General features: G+C 43.8%; 1 protein-coding gene across 3 annotated transcripts; it reads right to left on the bottom strand.

The window, feature by feature from the left end:
* Nucleotides 1-1,862: 1,862 nt before the first annotated feature.
* On the bottom strand, nucleotides 1,863-9,474 carry VMA21 (vacuolar ATPase assembly factor VMA21). 3 transcript variants are annotated; one of them, XM_060138202.1, is made up of 4 exons: nucleotides 9,306-9,474; nucleotides 8,900-9,124; nucleotides 2,701-2,810; nucleotides 1,863-2,131 (listed from the first exon to the last, which is right to left on the bottom strand). In XM_060138202.1, the coding sequence occupies exons 2-4, from the start codon at nucleotides 9,007-9,009 to the stop codon at nucleotides 1,989-1,991; spliced, it is 363 nt and encodes a 120-aa protein (XP_059994185.1). In that variant the 5' UTR covers nucleotides 9,010-9,124; nucleotides 9,306-9,474; the 3' UTR covers nucleotides 1,863-1,988. The 3 variants fall into 3 exon arrangements, with proteins under 3 accessions (XP_059994185.1, XP_059994184.1, XP_059994186.1); XM_060138201.1 differs by having other exon boundaries at nucleotides 8,900-9,160; nucleotides 9,306-9,473; XM_060138203.1 differs by lacking the exons at nucleotides 8,900-9,124; nucleotides 9,306-9,474 and adding an exon at nucleotides 8,648-8,809.
* Nucleotides 9,475-15,955: the final 6,481 nt, after the last annotated feature.

Below are 15,955 nucleotides of genomic sequence, written 5' to 3' on the forward strand. Positions count from 1 at the left end.
ATTTAAACTGTAGATAACATTTAACTATAAGCAAGAATAAAAAAGAGTCCTACAATAATCTTTTATTTCTTCTCAACAATTAAATAAACACAAATGCCTTCTTTGCTTTTATGCCTAACTACCTCTCTACTCCTTTAGTCCAGTTCCACAACATCAAAAGTAGGGGTGAACAAACAAAATCAGTAATGGCAAACACTCACAGCAAGGGCCATTGTATTAGGGATTATCAATGACAGGAAATTTGTACAATGAAATATCTAGTTAAAAGAGTAACCTACTGGAGAATGGACTTGAGGATACGGGGAGGCGGAAGGGTAAGCTGGGACAAAGTGAGAGAGTGGCATGGACATATATACACTACCAAACGTAAAATAGATAGGTAGTAGGAAGCAGTCGCATAGCACAGGGAGCTCAGCTCTGTGCTTTGTGACCACCTAGAGGGGTGGGATAGGGAGGGAGGGAGGGAGGGAGACACAAGAGGCAGGAGACATGGGAACATATGTATATGTATAACTGATGCACTTTGTTATAAAGCAGAAACTAACACACCATTGTAAAGCAATTATACTCCAATAAAGATGTTAAAAAAAAGACTCAATAAATGAAAGCTATTACTATTTTTAAAAAAAAGTAAAGGTAGAATGTGCTTTTTAAGAAAACGGCCAATAATCACTCATCTGAAAAAATGCAAATAGCCGCCAGGTAAAATGGGCAGAATTTGAACTTAAACCAAAGTTTTAGTGTGTAACAAACTAGCATTAAGAAATGCGCACAGGATGTAAACCAAAATAGTGGTTATCTCCAGGTGGCAACATTACAGGGAATTTAAATTTTCTTCCTGTTTTAATATGCACTTTTTTGGGGGGTGTTTTTAGATTGCACACAAGTAGTACCAAGCGGCTAGAAAGAACACAGAGCAAGGAAACGAAAGTAAAACCACAGGGTCTTTTTCTACCAGAAAGGACCTCAAGGACTATCTAACTTAGATACATTATCTATTGATGTATCTGGGATATAACTGGCACTGATTTAAAAGACTAGAGTAGAAATTCCAAGAATACTTCCTGGATGATAAAAATAACCTATTTTCAGGATTGTTTACACTCCCTAAGTATGCAAAAATGAACACATTTAAATGTAAATTCACTCATATACATTATTAAAAAGTAGGAAAAACAAATTTAGAGGGAGTTCACACAACCTTGTAATTAAAGAGTAAGTTCATTGTTGAATGACCAGAGCAAAGCAGATCGTTACAGAGTTTGTCTGAAAGCAGGAGGCTGGCCTGAAAGGGGCCTTTAGGGAGTAGGCTGGATGCCTAGGCAGGTAGCTCTCTCTGCTTTGCTGTCTGCATTCTTCAATAAACCCAGTCCTTTTACATGAATGGGTGTGATTCAACCTAGTTTCCCCATGAAATAATGTAATGAAAGATTTCTATTGACGAGGGATTACACTTTATGCAAAATTTCTCAGTGACATTCAGATTAATTCCAGTGTCCACAATTTAAGCAATTTCCAATACGCATTTACAACCCAAAACCCAATGACGTGGTATTTTCATGATAGTTAGGAAAAGTGTTCCAGCGAAAAATAAAGTTTAGATTTGCTCCACTATGTACATCTGAATATATCCAGAGGAGTAAAACTCAAAGCCAACCAAAAGACGAAATGCTATAAAATATTGTTTTGTTGTAAGATAATGAAATTCCTCCCAGAATAATGTGTAACTAATTTCACATACTTATTTGTAACCAATTGAACTTTTCCAAATTCTCATTTGCAAATGAGAGGCTCATACAGTTAAAACTGATGATACAAACCACTGTTTTAGAAGGATCAAAATTTACACTAGTCAAACGTGATTCCATAAGATTGATGTTCTTTCACTTTATTAAAATCATTTACCACTTACCATAAAATCATTTACTCCAGACACATTTACCATTTAAAAAAAATCAATTTAATGCTATCAAAAGGTGATGTTCACTTTAATCCTGTTTGCCTTCACGCCACTGCCTTGAGCCTTCATTCCAGGCCACGTAAACAAAGAGGGCGAGCACCACGTGGACAGCGACCACTGCAACAATAGCAGCATAAAAATAGCTGTCCCTATTGGACATCCCAAAGGCGCCTATCGAGAGAAAAAAAGTTTCCATTTTATTCCAAAATGTATCAAAATACAAAAAACAAAGCATACTAATTTTTAGTAGCTATATATTTAACTAGTCAGACAATTAAAAAGGAATGATTTGCATGGTGATAAATCAAGTATTCACTTAAAGATCTGAATACATTCTACACAAGAAGAACATTATGTTGAATGAAAACCACAACTGATCACTTCATCTAAGGACTCTGACATTAAAAAAGGGAGCTTTATTTTCTCTTCCTTCCAATGTCTTCCACCAAAGGTACATTCCCCCAAATTCCTCCTCCCATGTCAGGCAACTCTTGCTCTCAAAGGGCTGTTAAAAGAAAGGATCTGCAAGCTATTCCACAGAAAACCATAAGCAAGTATGATGTCAAACTGAAATAACCAAGTGATGAAAAAGTTCATTTCATGCAACGTGATTTTTGAAAAGCAAAACAGAAGAAGCAAAATTAAGAATACCCGGTTTAAAGATATAAAGAAGTCATAAAAGCACAGAATCTCAAATATAGTTAAGGGGGAAAATGTCTTGTTTTATGGTCTAGGATTACCTTCAAAAACATAAGATTTAGTCGTGAAATATAACCCAATAGGTACAGTGATCATTAAAGCTGTGAAGAACAGGAGCGTCTTCAGAGTGGATGCTAATGAACTTTCATTTCTGGAATAAAGTAAACAAAGAGAAAATCAGAGCCTGCACAGCCATTTCCAACTATTCTTGTGTCCATAAATGCTATAAATACCCACAGAAAAGATGCTGGGAACACTGCTCCTGCCTTGAAAGCAGTGGCGAGAGGAAGAAGGGGCAGTGCCAGGGACTCAAAATTAGAAGATCCTAGAAATCCAGCAGCAGATCCAGTGTGAAAGGAGGTATAAAGTACAGAAAAGTGGTTTGTAATCTCCCAAGTGCTATGCAAATGTACACGATTTACAGAATTCACAATGGAGGTAGCAAGGGAGAAGATACACCGAAAACAACTAATGAACGTCCCTTCACAAAGCATCCTATCAGTGGCTAGCTGAATACAGTACAGACAAGGTTTGAGAATCTCCAAAGAAATAGGAGCCTAGAACAATCTGAAAGCAGCTGAAGGAAACTCAAATGTCTTTGTAATTAAGTAGCTAGAGTACAACTTAGACGGCCTTCACACATGGATGCATTAAAAGTTTGATATCGAGACACTTTTTGTTCAGTGAATTCTATTCTTCCAGACTATTTTAAAATCAATGGAAATATTGCAATGGGAAGTTTTGTTCCACAATACAATAAAATGATTCTGAAGAATGCAATTAAGCTTTTAAAATTATATGCTTAAAGAAAAACAAGTCAGATAAACTGTTACTTAAAACATTAGCAATGTAAAGATTATAGCCACACCCGCTTGTCTGTGCATCACCTAAGACTTCATGGAGCTACAGAGGCAGAGCTTAGTGGTGGCGCCAGACCACGTGGCCCTCAAAACCTAAAATATTTACTATCTGGCCCTTTCCAGAAAAACTTGCCAACCCAGATGTATACTATTCCAATTATGTTAAAAATGTGTGCACATGAAAAAGGACTCCAGATTAATACACAATAATAAAGTTATTTCCCCACTTTCAAATATTCCTTAAGTTGTTTTACTGATAAGTAGATATACGTCAGCATTTGTCCTAATGCACTGTCACAAATGAGCAACTACTGACAGTGAAGCGTAGTAAGCTTCCAGCAACCCTGGACACACACATACCTCATACATACCACCTCATACGTTACATTTAAAAGCAGTAGGCCCTACAGCTTTTAACCGTTAGATAGTCTTTTTTTCCTTAAATCTAACCATCCTCACACTACCTTGTCAGAGAGGAAGAAATTTTCCTCTACCCTCCTGGGTTCTTCCAGCTGTTCTAAGAATTAAATTGACATGAGACATTAACAGGAGAAATATCAAACAAAGTTGAGTAACATGTATACGTGGAAGAGACCCAGGAGAACTGAGTAACTCGCCAAAATGGCCGAAACCCTTGCCTTAAATACCATCTTCAGCTAAAGACAAGAGGATGTTGCGGGTAGGGGTTGGGGACTTCAAAGGGGAAGGTGGCGATTCACATGAAGATGGCAAAGCAAATGTTTGGTAAACAAGTGCTTGCTGGGCCATGCAGAGTCTATGGGACACAAAGTGGACACCGGTCTCTATGCCCCATTTCCCCACACCTGGCCCATACTCTTTGCAGGTATCTCTGGTGATAGCTCTCTTCCAGGAACAGGCCCTCTATCTAAATTTTTTTAGGCAATTAAGGGGAAGGTCAAAGTTTCTTCCTGAGTCTTTTGGGCCTTGACTGTTTTCAGTGTGAAATAATCTGCATAGCAAAGAGAGATTTCGGGGTGGCAAGTGTCGCTCCCCTACAACCTTAACACACGTCCAACTTTATGCTCAGAGTCAACACTTGAACTTAATTCTTTCTGGTAATACTCAGCAAGAGGTTCCAGTTTTTATCTATATCTCTAGGAAGAATACAGCCCAGCCTTCAAGGTCCCCCCAGGATAACCTCTCTTCTAGGCACCTTTCCTGATAATGCCAGCTGGAACGGTTCATCGCTCTGGGATCCAACCACACTTAGTTCATGCCTGTTGTTACAGCACTTAACATGACAGCTTGTGTCCTAGGCAGTCCTGCACATTCGTCTGTACCCCTAGACAATCCAGGCAAAGGAGTTCTTATAATTGTGTATACCACTACAGGAGAGGCTTCTGGCAGGCCACAAAGGAAGGGAACATTTCACGTTTATACCAGTGGTCTACAAACTCTTTTGACTGTGCAATCCATCATTAAATAAAAGTTTTGAGCACATACCCCCATACAGGCATAATGGTTTTTAAAATAAATTATCTATACACATATTACTCATGCATTATTTAAAATGTAAAGCACATGCAAAAACAGACACTAAAAGGGATAAGGTTAAAAATTTTTAAATTTATGTAGAAATTCTACTATTTTCTTTCCATACTTCAGTGAATCATCTTTTAATACATACCACTTCGGTGATCACTCAGCTATACATTCTCATCTAACATATATAAGCTCCCTTACACTGTTTCCTAACAGAAAAATTTTAGAAAAATTTATTGCATAATCTTTATGAATAATATGAGTGTCTGCAGGAGTTCTATATAAAAAATACAAAAAGTCACATCCAAAGAAAACAAAAACACTAATTTGAAAAGATACTTGCACCCCAATGTTCGCAGCAGCATTATTTACAATTACCAAGATACAGAAGCAACCTAAGTATCCATCAACAGATGAATGGACAAAGGAGATACGATATATATATGCATACACACAGACACAAACATATCAATACATACGTATAATGGAACACTACTCAGCCATAAAGAACAAAATTTTGCCACTTGCAGCAACGTGGATGGACTTGGAAGGCATTACGCTAAGTGAAATAAGTCAGAGACTGTATGATATCACTTACACATGGAATCTAAAAACTACAACACACTAGTGAAAATAACAAAAAAGCAGCAGATTCACAGATATACAAAACAAACTAGTGGTTACCAGTGGGGAGGGTGGGAGGCGCAATACAGGGGAAGGGGAGTGGGAGGTACAAACTATTGTGTAGATAGGCTACAAGGATGTATTGTACAACACGGGGAATGTAGCCAATATTTTGTAATAACTATGTATGGAGTGTAACCCTTTAAAAATTGTATAAAAAATTAATACATACATAAATACATAAAGTCGGTATTTGGCCAATTCTTTTGTGGACCCCAACAAAAAACTTGACCTTCATGGTGTTTCTTTGGGGAGTTAAAGTATGTGTTTTTCGTATGGATGCCAAGGGGGGAAAACCGCGGTGGGGTGGGGATGGTGGTGTGCGGATGGTGGTGTGCTGAATTGGGCGATTGGGATTGACATACATACACTGATGTGTATAAAATTGATGACTAATAAGAACCTGCAGTATATATAAAAAAAAAACAATACTAAACTTTCTTTGGGTTATTTGTACGGAAATATGTTAATATAAATGTTTCAGACATTACATGAAATTTCTAAAAATCTTGTATGTTCTTGTAAAATGTTATAAGTCATAATTCTAGTTATTACTTTAAAATGTATATCTCAAAGGTAACTAAATTTCCTTGTCAATTGCATTATTATGAACTTTCATCAAATCTTTAACCGTGGTCATTTTTAAGTCTTTTGTCATTACAGAAAGTTCTGGGTGTACTCTGATGCTTTTGCAAAAATGTTCCTATAAAAGGGTTTCATCTTCAAGGAATTCATGGAAAAGACTGACAAGTACAGGTTTCTGGTAACTGACTATACTGCTGAACTGAATGAATAAGCATTTTCAGAACTCTAATGGAAAACTGATGAATTCATAAAAGTGCTAACAAAAGATCAAGATGAAAAAAAATTAATTATATGGGACTGAGTGAACTGATGAGGATGATTATAATTTTTGTGACTTTCTGTTTGAATAAAAAAAAAATCCCACAAGGACTCAGAGGCAAAAAATATACAAATCAATTTTCACTGCAAAGTAAAGGAGCTGTAACAGTGGAGGATTCCTGGACTGAATGTCAATATTATGACATACTGTGAGTGTATTTTGTGTTTGGTAATTGCAATCATTGTTGCTTTTGTTGTGGTCACCCATTTACAATGCTTGGTGTTAGTTTATTTCTCTCTTGTAAAAATAAAATACAGTGTATGTGTGTGTGTGTGTGAAAAAATAAATACTTAAATAAATAAATAAAATAAAGTATGTGTTTTTGGTGTGCAAAATTCAGATCTAACCTGATAAAGAAACAAAACTTGAGAATCTAGAGAAAGGGAAGGTTAACCGGTTCTCCTGTTCTTTAGATCATCTCTGGAATATCTATTATCTGGCCTGGCTTTGAGAAAAGTTTACTATTGAAAAGATGATATAATACCATAAAAATGTTTTAAAGCACACAAAATCACTTATGATCCCACCACACAAACAGAATCTTTTCTGCATGTTAATTTCTAGCCCCACGCACTCTACACATAGCATATCTTAACAATTTGTAGCTTATCTCCAACTCCTTCTCACCTCTCTTTACCTTAAGCTCCAAAAATTTGACTTTCAGTCTCACAAATATAGGACTAAGTACAAAGTTAAGCATACAAACTTCTGAGAACTAGTTTTTCAAACTTCCTCTAGTGTTTATAGGACATTTTCTCCTTGCCAGCTTGGGTATAACCGGTGATTTATTCTAAAACAAAGCTACTGATGTCATTCAACTGATTTCTCCTATGTGTCTCTGATCGGGTGTTACTGAGACTTGTTAGAAATGAATGAGAGCATTCAGAATTAGAACTGGCCTCACACAAAACAAATAATTCAGGATGAACCTTACTGTGTCCCCACTCTTAAAACCATCTAGAGTTTACCCACTTCATATAAACTTCTGCAGCAAACACTAAGCAGATAGAGCTTACCATGTTCCCTTTTATGGCAAGCAAGACTTCCACTGCAAGTAGATTTCACTGCAAATTCCATTAGGAAACACTAGAATCAGTCTAGGAGGGCTATACTGTATTCTAAGTGTACTTAATAAAAATACCTGTTGGTAGCGTCACTACTAAACAGTAATTTAAAAAATAAACACCTACATTGCCATTGTGAGAGTGAAAAAGATCACGGGGCTCCAAAAATCACGGGCTTTGGAGTCAGTGGGCTTGGACAACTGCCAGCTTCAACACTTATTGTGTGACCTAACCGTGTGATCTTGGGCAAGTCACTTATTCTGAGTCAACTTAATCATTTTTAAAAATCAGGAAACTAAGCACTTTCTTAATTCTGATAATGTATGTATAACAAAGCACCTAAGCTGAGCCTGGCATACACTGAATGGCGGCTAAACCCCTCCCCATCCTCTTGCCTCGTGAGATATCAAGAACCACCCGCTCTCTCCTCAGGTTCCCTCTACTCGGCCACCAGCCCCCATCCGACTGACTCCCCAAGTGAAGAAGGCTCAAATCAGGGAGAGCCCTTTCTCCCTTCCATTCGTTCATGCGTACAGCAAACATTTATTAAGCCCCGACGATGCAGGCCCTGTGGGGGACACGGAGACGGAGAAGGCCAGGTTCCTGTCCTCAGGGAGCTCACCCTGCAGTGGGGAAAAAGACTGCAGACAGCAAGACCGCAATATAGACAACAGCGAGAAGTGGTGCTAGGCCAGAAACATGAGCTGAAAGCCTCCCTACCTATCCCCCAAGACCCCGGGCCCCTTGCTCCCGAGCGAAGGGTAGGGGCCGGGCGTGCAAACACTGCAGGTCCCAACCTACTTCCCCTCTCTCCTCTAGCCCGCAGCTCCGGCCCCGAGGGTCCAGACCTCACGCCCACCCACCGCAGGTCAGCCCGGTCGGCCCAGGCCTTCCCTCCTGCCCCGCTCCCAGCCAGGGACGGTCCGCCTCGTGCTTGAGGCCCCCGCCCGACCCCGCCCCTGCTCCGGACTACCTGAAGTCGCACGGCTGCAGCGCGTTCAGAGCCGCTTTATCAAAACGCTCCATGGCGTCGCCACGCCCGCAGCAGGCGCTCAGAAGCGAGCTGGGCTCGGCGTCCGCGCTTAATCGGCTCCGCGGGAGACCGGTCGAAGCAGACCGCGCCGGAAGTGCCGGCGAGCGCCGGGCGTTGGGCCGCAGCGCGCAGGCGCGGCGCGCCGTTGTGACGCCGGGCGCAGGCGCGGTCGCGAGCGTTCACGTGACTTACCGGCAGGGGCTGCGGGGCGTGCGCCCTGCCAAGAGAGGCCTGCGCTCCAGGAGCAGGCCGGGCGAGTACCCCAGCCACTCCACGTTGAGCCGGGACTTGCCTCGCAGCATGGTCCTCCGGAGAGGGCGGTGCTGCGGCCGCCCCCTGAGCGCGCGCGAGCACTCCTCGTCCCCGTTCCGGCCCCTGTCGCCGAGCTGTGGTTGCGAGGCGACTGGAACAGATGATCTGCGAGCAAGGAAAACCAGGCAGACGACTGGGGTGCTAGGCAACCAAGCAGTTTCCGACGACAACAACACAAAAAAGTAGTGCACATTATTCCCCAGTCCTTGAGTAAATGCCTCATTAATTATTGCCCCCAGTGAAAGTCCAGCCGTGGCAAGCTGGGAGGAGTTAGTTTAACACTCACCGAGTCCGTAAAGCTAGGGAATGTCAGAGCTGAAAGAGCCCTTGCTGAGAGAGACCGTTCCAGGCCAGACGCTGGTGATCCCAGCTTCCACTTAAAGTTAAAAACATTTTGCAGCTGCTCAGAAAGCTGCCAATGAGACAACAGGGACTCAAATAGTAAGGGACAGATGGGCCTCCCGGGCTGCGCAACCCGAGAGATATATAAACGAAAAGGGTGCGTAAGCCTAGGGTCAGGCTTGACAGAATTAGGTTGCCACTGGCTGCTAATAAGAGGACAGCCCTTACATGGTCAACGCCTGGAAAGGGCCGCTGACCGCACATCTATTTTCTGCACCACATGGATACAAAGACCACATCTGAAATCATGACTAAACCAGCAGCTTAGAGCGGTGTTAGGGGCCTCGGACCGGAGAGCAGGAAGCCCGGGTCTGAGTTCAAATTACTAAATTTGTAATCCCTCACCGGTCCTCACCTAGACCCTTGGGGGTATAAGAACCACCTAATGCCAGAACTAGAGCAGAATTAGAATCTAAGCTCATGGGTCAGCAAACTGTGGCCAGACGGCCAAATATCTACAGCCTGCCTGCCACCTGTTTTTCTACAGCACATGCGTTAAGAAAGGTCTTTCCGTTTTCAAATGCTTTAAAAAAATCAAAAGAAGAATAACATTTTGTCACACGAGAAAACTACATGAAATTCAGATTTCAGTGTCCATAAATAAAATTTTATTGGAACTCAGCCATGCTCATTCTTTGTATGGCCTATGGCTCCTTTCATGCTACAATGGCAGCATTGTGTAGTTGTTTGTGACAGAGACTGTATGGGCCACAAAGCCTAAAGTATTTACTATCTGGCCCTTACCAGGAAATTTTGAGGACCCCTGCTCTAGCTAATCACCTTGTGATGAGGCCCTTGAACCCCTAGGGATCCATAAATGTAGTAAAGGGGGTTCTGACAATTTTTAATATTTTTAGAAACCTAATGAATTGAATGTATTTACTTGCCATAAGGGATCAACAGCTACTTAAAAACATCACCTTCGTTTGATTTTTGGCACTAATTATATCACACTGATGAGGTAATCCTGGTTATCTCATGAGAAAATACCCAAATTATTACTAAACTAAAATAAATTCTACTATACTTGGCCAACTAAATGTTTTAAAACATAGAATGAACACAAGAGGGAGGGATCTTTGCTTTTTGACTTTGTGTATCTCCAATGACTAGAGAAGGGCCTGGCATATAGTAGGTACTCAATAAATATCTGTTAAATAAACGGAGTCCACAAAAGAACAAAGAGCAAAGGGATTCTTGGTAGTGAAAAGATGGGGAACCACTGATGTAGTTGTATTAGCTTGCTAGGGCTGCCATAACAGCATACCACAAAGTGAGCGGCTTAAACAACAGACATTTATTGTCACATAGTTCTGGAGGATAGAAGTCTGAGATCAAGGTGGCAGCGAGTGTGGTTCTTTCTGAGGGTGATGAAGGCGAATCTGTTCTGTGCCTCTCCCCCAGCTTCTGGTGGTTTACTGGCAATGTTTGGTGAGCCTTGTTTTGTAGGCGCATCCCCCTGATGTCTGTATTTCTCTTCACATGGCGTTCTCCCTGTGTCTGTATCTGTATCCAAAGTTTTCCTTTTTATAAGGACACCAGTCATATTGGATTAGGGACCCCCCAACCTACTCCAGTATGACCTTATCTTAACCAATTACAACTACAATGACCCTATTTCCAAGTAAGGTCACATTCTGAGGTACTGGGGGTTAGGAATTTGACATATGAACTTGGGATGGAGGGGGGCACACGATTCAGCCCATAGCAGTATTCTAAACTCTTCCTTGTACGGATGAGGAAACGGGTCTGGAAGGGACTTTTCAGGAGTCACACATATATCTAGTAGCTCAAGTCTTGCCTCCTAGGATGGCACCTTAGCAGCCTCTGGGGCAGTTGTGTGATAACTCAATCAAGAACCGTTCATAAATGAGATTTGAGGGGGGACAAAATGCCTGGCTGATATTATTTGCACATCAGTGTTTCATATAAACTAAACCTCTGTACCTCTTTTTCTTGCTGAGTTCTACACTCTACCAGGATTTACTGTGAGCTCACCTCACCGTAAATGGAGAGAGAACTTTCAGCCATAAACTCAGAAACTGTAAGAGAAAGACAGAAATTAGCCAGTCCTGTGGCCCTGAACAAAGTCCTGAAACCTCGGACCTGCAGCAGCTGCTAAAGAGCTGGAGGCCAGTGGAGCCCAAACAGAGCTGTTGCCATGGGAATGAAATGGCATGTCAGGGGGCGTGGTCATTACGGAGGCATCCGGAACTAGCACCTCCGGTCTTCCCCCTGTGAATCAGAAAATGATTCTCAAACTGAAAGAGCGCCAGTCAGGCCCTTTCATTTTAGTTGAGAAAAGTGAGAGCTAAAGTTGGGAAATGACGTGCTTCAAATCCACTGGATCAGTGATGGGATTAGAGAATTCATAGTTCCTAATTCTTCTAATAATTATTTTCCACTGTATCGTTTTATACTCTGTAGTATAAACCCAGTGACATGGAAAGTGTACACCCAAAGTACAATTTTTTTGTTTGTTTTATTTTGTTTTTGGCCGCAGCGCGCGGCTTTGGGGATCTTAGTTCCCCCACCAGGGATGGAACCCCCATGTGGCAGTGAAAGCACGGAGTCCTAACCACTGGACCGCCAGGGAATTCCCGCAAAGTTCAATTTGACGACAATCCCCAATTTGCTTTACTGACTCGAAACCATAACATCCTCTCCCCCTCAAGTCCCCCTTTGGGTGGCCCGCGATAGGGTTGCAGAGGAACAGTCATACTTGAAACACCAACCCATACTTTCTGAAGGGATCTCTGCACAGCGTGGCGTCTGAAGAACTAAGCCGTGAAGAAAACAGAAATGAGCTCCACCCTACAGTTAACAAAACTCATTAAAAACATTTATATAGAATACGTTTGCTGGCCCCTTCGGCTCCCAGGTCAGGGCTGGCCCCACGTGGCCCCAAGATACCCACCTCTCTAGTGTGCTCTCCCCTCACCCCAACACAAACACCTTGGACCACTTTGTAGGATATCCAAAACAGGCCGGTCATGGATCGGAAGCTTCCATGTCCCCACCGGAAGTGACACTGCCCCCATTTCTGCCACCTCCCAAGTGCCGTCTCTCCTTTCAGTATCCCCTGTAGCACTTCAGGCCTACGTGGTAGTTTGCCATCAGCTGCTATAGCCACCCCCACCTGTGAGCCCTAAGGGGCATCAGGATGGAGAAAAACAGGATACTGGTCCTAGATAGTTAGGATGCATCTCCCAGGACTAATTTCAACGAGCCTAGGCTCTTGCATCTTCCCATACACAGGAAAGCACTAAATTCATTACCTTGAGATGTCTGGGTTTTGTGATTAACAGTAATCTTCTGATGTTCAACTACACTATTTTTTTTTTTAGCAAAAATTCCTACATATCCTGGCTCCTCCCTTACCTCATCTCTCTACTGCCTTGAACATGTGCCCTCAGTCAGGGCTGCACTGAGAATCCTGCTAGGCCCACCTCTCTGGCTTCCCCCCTCCCACCCTCTATCTGCTTCCCTGCTCCCTAAACTCTGCTCTGAGAATATTAAAGCCAGAAGAATAAGAATTTACAAGATCTGTTCCCAAAACAATTCCGCTAAGAATCCTTAGAGTACAGAGCTGACCCAGAGCACTTGAAATATTTCAGGGCTGAGCTTCGTGCCTCCCCACGTGGCCTCCCACCCTCCAGGCTCTGAGCAATTCATTGTGTTAATCCCCAGGGAATCTAGGTTTTCTTGCGAGGAATTATGTCCAGCACCCCCTTGTGGGGGACAAGTTGGTACTTCAGGCCTGAGGAAGCCAGAGGGGGTGAGAGAGGAACCAGCTTCCTGGAGAGGCCTGTCCAGGTGGGTCCATCCGTGGCCCTGTCAACCAAGAAGGCCAAAATTTGCACCACATAGCTGCGGCTCTTTTGGAAATCCTGATTTGGAGAAGCTGTATGCTCAGTCCTCTGATTCCAGGTCAGGCTGAGATCTCACCGCAGGAGAAGGATAGTTAAAAGAACTTTTGCCTGGAAAGTTCTGCACTAAGAAGGCAGCCTGGCAGCAACCCACCACCCAATTTCCTTTAGGAGCGCCACCTTGACATTGGTGTCACATACTTTATCTGGACACATGGCACTGGCATCTGGCTTTCCACCTGTCCTAGAGCCTGGCCAAGACAGCCACCATCCCTATCTTTCCTCTCAAAAAGGCCCTGAGCCCCACGAGACAAGTTAGAGCAAACATTGCCTCTGGAAATGTGTGAGGCAATGGAGGCTCACACCACCACAAAAGAAATCCTTCCTAGAACTGCCGCCAAGTGGCCATTCCACCTCTATTTCCCCTTGCAGAAACGAGGAGCTCAGTGCCTCCCAAGACGGCCAAAATTTTTTTCTTGCCTCCATAGGTAGCCTGTGGATGGTGGCCTCCTATTAACCTTGCCAACACTTGTTGCTGACCACATTTCACTGCTGAAACACATTCATCTCACTGTCAACAAGGGCCTCAAATCATCTCTCTGCAGGTCTTCTCTGTCCTGTCCCAGGTGGATTTTTAGAGCCAAATGTGTGTCCTCACATTGGTCACTGTGGCATCTCACCTCTGTGTCCACAAGGCCAACACACAAGAGCCAGTGGGGGAAACAACTGGGTTACAGTGGCAAGGACTAGACTTGATGCCAAGGACCTGGACTTGAATCTGGGTTCCTCTGTCACTTCCTTACTGTGGGACCACCCACAAGTCGATATCCCTTTCTGGGCATTCGTTTACTTCATCTGGAGACGGTTTGTTATGAGGATCTGATGACCAAGCAGGTGTAGTAGTCACTGGATAAACTGCAAAGCCCTGATGCGGCACAGGAGACAGAGAACTGGGCTGGGGGCAAAAAGAGCTGGGGGCCACGTGTCACTCTGTCTGCAACTCCTGTGTGCCCTTGAGCAAGTCTCTTCATTTTCCCATCAGTCAATGTCTGAACTAGATCTGGGTGGGACTAAAGGCATGTCCAGTTAGCTTTCCAGGATACGTGAAGAAAGGTGGCAGTTGGAGATTCATCTGTTTTTTGAGAGCGTAAGTTCTTTTCTAAGAGCCAAGGCATCTCTTTGTTCCACGGACAGTTTTGTGATCTGCCGCAAGAGAAAGATTCCCAGGATGAAACACTGGACGCTGCTTCAAAGGAATGAGAGCAGAGAGTCAGTACAGAGGGTGGTAAGCCTCTCGCACACTGGTGTCACCTGAGGAATGGCTGCAGGAACAGGCCATGTAGCCTGAGGAAGAAAAGGACGGGAAGAGCTCTGTCTTCAGGTGTTTGAAGGGCTTTCACAGGGAAGGGAGATGAAATGAGTAGGGAGTACAGAGCGGAGCAGGTAGAGAAGTTGATCCAAGGGCAGAAGCCACGGGGAGTTTGCTTCCTCTCATTCTCAAGAATCACTTTCTACCTGTCAGACTATTAGAGCTTCTGCACGCAGGCATCTGCCCCCTTGGTGGGCTCGTCCCCTGGGGTGGAGGTGGAAGCAGAGGGTGGATGCTCTTAGGTGACCAGTCCCTTCCTCCCCAGATCGGATGATTTTGTGTTGTCTGAGCCCTTGGTGAGATCAGGCCTATTTTTTATAGCACCTACTACAGATTTGTGTACACAGTTGGGCTTAGCTGAATGAGTGAATGAATCTTTCTTTCTTCATATAACAGGGAAGGCCTGTAATGGGGTGTTATCCTTGGCCCCTGACATTGGGGTAATGATGGCGTCCCACAGTAAAACATTTTTGTGTGTAAATATCACTTAAGTCTGCACAGTGGTTGTCAAACAGTGAGGCCCTGACAGAAGCCAGTGCACCGACCTGGAAACATTTTTATGGTAATCATTTCCCTACAGAACTCGGAGCTTCAAAAGGAGGGCATTCAAATACTCCCCTAGAAGGTTGCAGCTGGAAGGAACTTTCAAGATCACAGAATCCAACCCTTTCATTTCCCAGATGGTGAAGCCAAGGCACTGGCCACGGGGCTGAGGGGAGGGGAATGGCTTCCCTGGCCCAAGGCGTGGCACATAGTTGGAAACAACCAGAGGCCTGCTGCTTGCCTGCTTGCCCACAAGCCCAGCAAGGCGAGGGCAGAGTGGGTCCAGAGATCAGTCTTCGCCACCACCCAGGCAAGGCAGTGGGGCCCAGATGAGATGCAGAGGTGGCTGCAGGTAACATGGTGATATACACAGGAACTGGAAATGAGATTGCGTGGACAGATGGGAGAGAGCAGGAGAGGAGGCATAAAAGAAAGGAGGAGGGAGGCCCTGTTGCGGAAGGTCACCCTATGGGTCCCTGTGATGTGACAGGACCAAGAACACGAGCCCGTACCTCCCTCAGGTGTGACTTGGAAGCTCAAGGAAAGACGTCATCCCTGTGGAGGAAGGGTGTCAGCCAACACTGAACAGGTCCCTCTGTTCCTCAACTCGGGGCAGACCCTGGGCACCCCTTCCCTCGCTGACAAGCACGGCTTACAAAGCCTAGTCTCTCTCTCTCTCCCACCCCACCGCCCTCGGTGGAAGGTGGAACCCTCTGTCCCCAATTTACAATTCCAACAGCCTTGGGGGCTCGG

This window comes from Lagenorhynchus albirostris, chromosome X (genome assembly GCF_949774975.1).
Source record: "Lagenorhynchus albirostris chromosome X, mLagAlb1.1, whole genome shotgun sequence".
In the NCBI taxonomy this organism is placed as follows: Eukaryota; Metazoa; Chordata; class Mammalia; order Artiodactyla; family Delphinidae; genus Lagenorhynchus; species Lagenorhynchus albirostris.

Coding starts and splice junctions, on each gene's coding strand:
- VMA21 (XM_060138202.1), bottom strand. CDS start 9,009: ATGCTGCGAGGCAAGTCCCGGCTCAACGTGGAGTGGCTGGGGTACTCG. Junction 2,811..8,899: donor ACGCCCCGCAGCCCCTGCCG/GTAAGTCACGTG, acceptor ACTTTATTCCAG/AAATGAAAGTTCATTAGCAT. Junction 2,132..2,700: donor TAAATCTTATGTTTTTGAAG/GTAATCCTAGAC, acceptor TTCTCTCGATAG/GCGCCTTTGGGATGTCCAAT.